The following is a 9,213-nucleotide window of genomic DNA, read 5'->3' on the forward strand; positions in this document are numbered from 1 at the left end:
TACTGACAACGCTGTTTCCAAGGCGGAGATGTGGAGCGTGGGTTCTGAGTCAGATTCTGTGAGCTCCATTCCTCTCTCCGCTCCTCGGCCGCCTGCTACACCCCCAGTCATGTGTCCTGTTGTGTCCCCTGCTGTTTCCCCGGTCGGGTTTCCTGTTTCTTCGCCCTCTGTACCCCTGTGCGTTTCCCCGGTCACCCCTGTCACCACATCACCCCAGACTGTTCCTCATGTGTCCCCATCGAAGTCTGCCCGGACCCCTCGCCATCAGCCATCGTCCTGTCCACCCAAGACCCCCAGTCCACTTGTTCACCCTGGACTGCCCCCTATGAACTTTGTTGTACCCCCACCCCCCCTCCCGTGTTTGTTATTTTTGTTGTTTAATCCCAACCTTGTTTTCGTGTCTGCCTTTATTGCTATTTGTCATGTTTTGTTGGTTTGTGTCCTGGTCTCAGTCTGTCATGTCACGTGTTTAGTGTTCCCTTAGGGAGCGTCTGGAAGCCGCTCCTTAGGGGAGGGGTTCTGTCATGATTCTGCCTTCTTGTCTCTGATTTTTCTCTAGTCTTGTGGCAGGATCATGACAGGCCCATGTTTTATGTGCAAGCACATGGCCATTTGTTTGGGCCATGTGCTTGCGTTGTCTCGTTCCCTTGCCCCGCCCCCCTTGTTACCCTAGTTTTGTCTTCATTGATTTACCTGTTACACCTGTTGTGTTCATTAGTAGCCTCCCTTTATAACCTCGTGTGTTTCTCTGTCCCTTTGTCGGTTCATTGTTTAAATATTGTCACGTTGTTTAAGATTGTCTACTGTTGCTACCAGTTGTGATTTTGTCAAGTCTTGTCTAAGTAATTGTTTGATCGTGTTTTAGTCATAGTCTAGTTAAGTGCAGTGTTAGTCTAGTTTTGTCTTCCTTCGTCTGTCTAGCCCTTGTTTTGCCCCTCGTGGATTTTGTTTTCCTGTTTTTTGTATAATAAACTGTGTTGCTGTGACTACTGTCTGCATTTGAGTTCATCCCTCCACCACCCACCCTGACAGTTTTATTATGGAAATATGACCCAGAGAAAATGCCCTCAAAAGCAACTTTATGTGCTGAAAAAGGGCATGCCATCATTTTATTTTTTCATTGGCTCTCAAAAAAAAGAGCACGTAGAGGCCAAGATAAATTAATTCTTCTAACAGTCCTACATTAGAACAATTTCTAATGGTTTGTTATGAAAATATGAAGCTCATAACCATGCCCATGTACTGTAGGTAACTTTATATATCAAACCAGTTAAAAGTGACTATAGGGTGCTACATAAAATTATCTGACTAAAATTACACTTGATTATGGAAATATGAGTTGCAGATGACCGCCACCTACAGCCAGGCTTTATGTTTGTTCAGATTAGGGATGGGACGGTATGAAAATTTAATATCACGATTATAGTGACTAAAATTATCACGATTATCAATATTATCACGGTTTTGTTGAAACAAGATGAAAGTGTTCAAAAATAGTTGATGCTCACACTGAAAACATTTCAGCAAGTTTTATATTTAATAATCAAAAAACAACTAATAAAACAAGCAACTCTATGCACTTAATTTAAAGAAAGATTAAATTCTGTGGCATTTCCTTCCTTACAATGAAAAGTGTAGAAGCATAGAAAAGCATAGAAAAGTCACTGACTTTCGCCATTCCTTCTCGAAAAAAAAACAAAAAAAAACATTGTGCGCTGCGCTTGCGTCAGACTGTTGCTGGCTGGACATGATTTAATAGTGAGTTATTAAAACCGCGATAATCAAACACGGTTTTAATGATAATTCATTTTTAAACGATATTACTAACCTTCAGCACATTTTATCACGGTTATCAATAAAACCGGTTATCGTCCCATCCCTAGTTCAGATTGTGCAAAATAAGCTCAGTCTGTAGAGGGCGCCAAACGGTTTCCTATATTAGCGGTAACATTTCCTTTAATTGCACATATCTGAGTTAATTACACGTGCATTTCCTGCAAATTCTTAGAAACAATTTGAACATTCTTTAAAGAACTGAAGTAGTAGAAAATGGGATCATTGCTGCGTAGCTATTTATAGTCTCACTGGGACTTTATTTTACCTGATGATTTCCTTTAATAACCTTATACTCAAATGTAATCCATAACCATAGTGCATAATCACAGAGGATACATTCTTACTATTTTCCTGCTCAAGATGACAAAACCACGTTACAGGTCAGTGAATTTTAATTCAGAAGTTTTAACATGAGTTTCAGACTTTAAGTTCTAAGTTTAAATCTAAGTTTTGGATTGTTTAATTTTGTATAAGTTAAAATGATTTGTTCAAATCTTAATAATAACTAATGCCTAAAACTTAAATACCTTTCATAAAGCTTTCTTCAGTTTGATACAATTGATCCATTTGGCTGATCACAGTTATCTTCATTCTCTTATTCTAAATTGTAATTGTATTACATACAGCAATCATAAATATATATATATATATATATATATATATATATATATATATATATATATATACTCTATCTTCTAATATAGCTTTTATTGTTACAGGTTCAAAGTCTTTGGGAACGTAAGTACAATTATTAATAGCATCACATATATCTGAACATATATCTGAACACACACACACACACACACACACACACACACACATTTATTTTTTTAAACTTTCAAATAATGTAAGTTAGCACTCCATTAATACAATGTCAACATATATGGTTACCTAGGAGGGCTGGGTTCTGACCAACATATTTTTATAACAAAATATTATAAAATGTTTTTATACAGCATTTCATTGGAGAATGAATTGTGAATTATTATTATTATTGAGAACGTGTAAAATATTTAAGTTGTGATGCTCTCTACACTGTGTCGGCACATACATATGGTTTGGAGGGCATTTCCTCTGGGTCATATTTCCATAATAAAACATCAGAAAATGTTCTAATGCATGATTTCGTTAGAGAGTGAATTACTCTTGCCCTCTACGTGCTCCTTTTTTTGAGAACTTTTGAAATCATAAAATAATGACACCTCAAAATTGCTTTTTCGGCATATACAGATGCTTTAGAGGGCATTTCCTCTGGGTCATATTTCAATAATAACACATCAGAAAATGTTGTAATGCAGGATTTTGTTAGAGAGTGAATTACTATTGCCTTCAATGTGCTCCTTTTTTTGAGAACCTTTGAAAAAAGAAAATGATGACATGCCCAATATGCTGTTTCGTCACATAAAGCTGCTATTTAGGGCATATTCTCTGGGTCATATGTCCATAATAAAACATCAGAAAATGTTCTAATGCAGGATTTTGTTAGAGAGTGAATTACTCTTGCCCTCTATGTGCTCCTTTTTTTGAGAACCTTTGAAACAAGAAAATGATGACATGCCCAATATGCTTTTTCGGCACATAAAGTTGCATGGTGAGGCAAGTTCTGGGTACCATAATTCCATAATAAAACAACAGAAAATGTTCTAATGTTGGATTTCGTTAGAGAGTGAATTACTCTTGCCCTCTACATGCTCCTTTTTTTGAGAACTTTTGAAATCATAAAGTAATGACACGTCAAAAGTGCTTTTTCGGCATATACAGATGCTTTGGAGGGCATTTCCTCTGGGTCATATTTCCATAATAACACATCAGAAAATGTTCTAATGCAGGATTTCGTTAGAGAGTGAATTACTATTGCCTTCAATGTGCTCCTTTTTTTGAGAACCTTTGAAAAAAGAAAATGATGACATGCCAATATGCTGTTTCGTCACATAAAGTTGCTATTAAGGGCATATTCTCTGGGTCATATGTCCATAATAAAACATCAGAAAATGTTCTAATGCAGGATTTTGTTAGAGAGTGAATTACTCTTGCCCTCTATGTGCTCCTTTTTTTGAGAACCTTTGAAACAAGAAAATGATGACATGCCCAATATGCTTTTTCGGCAGATAAAGTTGCATGGTGAGGCAAGTTCTGGGTACCATATTTCAAGAATAATACATCAGAAAATGTTCTAATGCAGAATTTCGTTAGAGAGTGAATTACTCCTGCCCTCTACGTGCTCCTTTTTTTGAGAACCTTTGAAAAAAGAAAATGATGACATGCCCAATATGCTGTTTCGTCACATAAAGTTGCTATTGAGGGCATATTCTCTGGGTCATATGTCCATAATAAAACATCAAAAAATGTTCTAATGCAGGATTTTGTTAGACAGTGAATTACTCTTGACCTCTACGTGCTCCTTTTTTTAAGAACCTTTGAAACAAGAAAATGATGACATGCCCAATATGCTTTTTCGGCACATAAAGTTGCATGGTGAGGCAAGTTCTGGGTAGCATATTTCCATAATAACACATCAGAAAATGTTCTAATGCAGGATTTTGTTAGACAGTAAATTACTCTTGCCCTCTACGTACTCCTTTTTTTGAGAACCTTTGAAAAAAGAAAATGATGACATGCCCAATATGCTGTTTCGGCACATAAAGTTGCTATTGAGTGCATTTTCTCTGGGTCATATGTCCATAATAAAACATCAAAAAATGTTCTAATGCAGGATTTTGTTAGACAGTGAATTACTCTTGCCCTCTACGTGCTCCTTTTTTGAGAACCTTTAAAATAGAAGAATGATGACATGCCCAATATGCTTTTTCAGTACATAAAGTTACTATTGAGGGCATTTTCTCCGGGTCATATTTCCATAATAAAACATCAGAAAATGTTCTAATGCATGATTTCGTTAGAGAGTGAATTACTCTTGCCCTCTACGTGCTCCTTTTTTGAGAACCTTTAAAATAGAAGAATGATGACATGCCCAATGTGCTTTTTCGGCATATACAGATGCTTTGGAGGGCATTTCCTCTGGGTTATATTTCCATAACACATCAGAAAATGTTCTAATGCAGGATTTTGTTAGAGAGTGAATTACTATTGCCTTCAATGTGCTCCTTTTTTTGAGAACCTTTGAAAAAAGAAAATGATGACATGCCCAATATGCTGTTTCGTCACATAAACTTGCTATTGAGGGCATATTCTCTGGGTCACATGTCCATAATAAAACATCAGAAAATGTTCTAATGCAGGATTTTGTTAGACAGTGAATTACTCTTGCCCTCTACGTGCTCCTTTTCTTGAGAACCTTTGAAACAAGAAAATGATGACATAACCAATATGCTTTTTCGGCACATAAAGTTAAATGGTGAGGCAAGTTCTGGGTAGCATATTTCAAGAATAACACATCAGAAAATGTTCTAATGCAGGATTTTGTTAGACAGTAAATTACTCTTGCCCTCTACGTACTCTTTTTTTTGAGAACCTTTGAAAAAAGAAAATGATGACATGCCCAATATGCTGTTTCGGCACATAAAGTTACTATTGAGGGCATATTCTCTGGGTCATATTTCCATAATAACACATCAGAAAATGTTCTAATGCAGGATTTCATTAGAGAGTGAATTACTCCTGCCCTCTACGTGCTCCTTTTTTTGAGAACCTTTGAAATAAGAAAATGATGACATGCCCAATGTGCTTTTTCGGCATATACAGATGGTTTGGAGGGAATTTCCTCTGGGTCATATTTCCATAATAACACATCAGAAAATGTTCTAATGCAGGATTTTGTTAGAGAGTGAATTACTATTGCCTTCAATGTGCTCCTTTTTTTGAGAACCTTTGAAAAAAGAAAATGATGACATGCCCAATATGCTGTTTCGTCACATAAAGTTGCTATTGAGGGCATATTCTCTGGGTCATATGTCCATAATAAAACATCAGAAAATGTTCTAATGCAGGATTTTGTTAGACAGTGAATTACTCTTGCCCTCTACGTGCTCCTTTTTTTGAGAACCTTTGAAATAAGAAAATGATGACATGCCCAATGTGCTTTTTCGGCATATACAGATGCTTTGGAGGGCATTTCCTCTGGGTCATATTTCCATAATAACACATCAGAAAATGTTCTAATGCAGGATTTCGTTAGAGAGTGAATTACTATTGCCTTCAATGTGCTCCTTTTTTTGAGAACTTTTGAAAAAAGAAAATGATGACATGCCCAATATGCTGTTTCGTCACATAAAGTTGCTATTGAGGGCATATTCTCTGGGTCACATGTCCATAATAAAACATCAGAAAATGTTCTAATGCAGGATTTTGTTAGACAGTGAATTACTCTTGCCCTCTACGTGCTCCTTTTCTTGAGAACCTTTGAAACAAGAAAATGATGACATGACCAATATGCTTTTTCGGCACATAAAGTTAAATGGTGAGGCAAGTTCTGGGTAGCATATTTCAAGAATAACACATCAGAAAATGTTCTAATGCAGGATTTTGTTAGACAGTAAATTACTCTTGCCCTCTACGTACTCTTTTTTTTGAGAACCTTTGAAAAAAGAAAATGATGACATGCCCAATATGCTGTTTCGGCACATAAAGTTACTATTGAGGGCATATTCTTTGGGTCATATTTCCATAATAAAACATCAGAAAATGTTCTAATGCAGGATTTTGTTAGACAGTGAATTACTCTTGCCCTCTACGTGCTCCTTTTCTTGAGAACCTTTGAAATAAGAAAATGATGACATGCCCAATGTGCTTTTTTGGCATATACAGATGCTTTGGATGGCATTTCCTCTGGGTCATATTTCCATAATAACACATCAGAAAATGTTCTAATGCAGGATTTTGTTAGAGAGTGAATTACTATTGCCTTCAATGTGCTCCTTTTTTTGAGAACCTTTGAAAAAAGAAAATGATGACATGCCCAATATGCTGTTTCGTCACATAAAGTTGCTATTGAGGGCATATTCTCTGGGTCATATGTCCATAATAACACATCAGAAAATGTTCTAATGCAGGATTTCGTTAGAGAGTGAATTACTCCTGCCCTCTACGTGCTCCTTTTTTTGAGAACCTTTGAAATAAGAAAATGATGACATGCCCAATGTGCTTTTTTGGCATATACAGATGCTTTGGATGGCATTTCCTCTGGGTCATATTTCCATAATAACACATCAGAAAATGTTCTAATGCAGGATTTTGTTAGAGAGTGAATTACTATTGCCTTCAATGTGCTCCTTTTTTTGAGAACCTTTGAAAAAAGAAAATGATGACATGCCCAATATGCTGTTTCGTCACATAAAGTTGCTATTGAGGGCATATTCTCTGGGTCATATGTCCATAATAAAACATCAGAAAATGTTCTAATGCAGGATTTTGTTAGACAGTGAATTACTCTTGCCCTCTACGTGCTCCTTTTTTTGAGAACCTTTGAAATAAGAAAATGATGACATGCCCAATGTGCTTTTTCGGCATATACAGATGCTTTGGAGGGCATTTCCTCTGGGTCATATTTCCATAATAACACATCAGAAAATGTTCTAATGCAGGATTTTGTTAGACAGTGAATTACTCCTGCCCTCTACGTGCTCCTTTTTTTGAGAACCTTTGAAATAAGAAAATGATGACATGCCCAATGTGCTTTTTCGGCATATACAGATGCTTTGGAGGGCATTTTGTCTGGGTCATATTTCCATAATAAAACATCAGAAAATGTCAGAGAACCTTTGAAATAACAAAATGATGACATGCCCACTCTGCTTTGTCAGAATACAGTTGACTAGGGCACATGTTTCTTCAACAGAAATTGCAGTAAAACAAGATTTTGTGCGACAGTTCAATAATGTATGTTTTTAAAATCTTTTACAGTAATGGATACATTTTAATAAAGATCTGAAATGACAAAACCATTACATCACAGCTGCAAACAATATTATCGTGTTCCATTCATACAGGGTATGTTGAAAAAGACATTGTGTAATGCATGGAGTTTAAATAAAAAAAGAACTCTGCCTGAATTAGTCACGTGAATAATTTATTGAAACATACAATACATTTTTACAGAACTATGTATTTTTTCCTTTCATTATTAACTGTTATCTGGAGCATGCCATTTTTTGTGCAACTGTTCCTTTAAAAAATACAACCAATAGCACTGAGGGGGAAGGATTAACAATCACCCGAAATTTTTAAGGTGGAACGGATAGTTCGGCGAATAAGGAGCTGGCGAATAAGGAGCTGGAGTCAGCCTCGTGCAAAACGCATAACATTACTCTCTGCACTTTTACTCACCTTTACGTTTTTGAACTGTTCGTTTTGTTTATAAAGCTTCGGTACATAACGGCACTTGCGTCTGTCTTACGAATGTACTGAAAATGCTGTAAAGAACGATGAAGGCGAACATAAATGAGATGCACAGCTCTCTGCTTGCAGCGCGTCAGTCATGCTCATCAGGAAAGTGAGTGAAACACTCACAAACACACATTTTCATCAAATAATTTGTCATTAAAAGCGGTTCACTTCCGCGATTTGGTACGATTGCGTTCGGACCGCCTTGTTCACGCAATGATTGACATGGCGCGAGGGGGCGGACACGTGATCGGCTCGGAATGCATTTTCAATGTGCACATTGAATTTTGCTCCATTCATTGCTGGACACTGAATGAAAATGCAATCGTAAGTGTCTTGACTGTGAGTAAAAAAATAGCATTTGAATGATAATTTTCCCACAGTTTTTGCTTGAACATGTTATACATATCTAATCATTTCTGTAATACATTTTCATTTTTAATTTTGCAACTTATAAAGCGTTAAAATTACTATTCATTTTACATATTAAAACTAGTGTGAAATGGCAAATGAAAATGATGTAATTTCATTTTCATTTTGCACCAAACGTTGCACAAATGTATTGGAAAATGTAAATACAGAAATGCATTGCCATTTTACATATTGCATTGTCGTTTTGCATATTACATTCCAAATTGAATATTGCTACCCATATGCTTCGATAGGTACGGTTCGCCGATGTGCATCCGAGTACGGAAGACAGCGTTCTCATCATCCAAACGGACCGAACTCTGACATCAAACGAACCCGGGTGCGCACCAAAAGTGCTAGTGTGAAAGCACCCTCATCAGATAAGTTAGACCATACCTTCCATGTGCCCAGTCCGACGATGGGCATGTCTGCCCCGTTATTGAGCTTCACAGACGTTGCCATGGTGAAAGAGAGATTAAACTTGCTATTTCAACAGACCAGCTCCAAACTCAACCGTCCGTGAGGTGAAAGAGTTCACTCTTGGTCGATTTCTCTCGTCTGGCGTTTTGTGTCGACGGAGCGACGTAAGGTGACGTCACTGAATATTTACCAATAAAACCGTGCTGT

The 9,213-nt window shown here is 36.9% G+C and overlaps 1 protein-coding gene across 1 annotated transcript in view; it reads right to left on the reverse strand.

Moving 5' to 3' along the window:
* The window catches only part of akr1b1.2 (aldo-keto reductase family 1, member B1 (aldose reductase), tandem duplicate 2), a 26,888-nt gene extending 17,745 nt beyond the window's left edge, over positions 1 to 9,143 (reverse strand). The window contains exon 1 of the mRNA XM_059511086.1: positions 8,983 to 9,143. Coding sequence (XP_059367069.1) covers positions 8,983 to 9,048 — 66 coding nt within the window. The 5' untranslated portion in view covers positions 9,049 to 9,143. The remainder of the gene's footprint in view (positions 1 to 8,982) is intronic.
* Between the last annotated feature and the right edge of the window lie 70 nt (positions 9,144 to 9,213).

The sequence above is a fragment of the Carassius carassius genome, chromosome 26 (assembly GCF_963082965.1).
Source record: "Carassius carassius chromosome 26, fCarCar2.1, whole genome shotgun sequence".
Taxonomy (NCBI): Eukaryota; Metazoa; Chordata; class Actinopteri; order Cypriniformes; family Cyprinidae; genus Carassius; species Carassius carassius.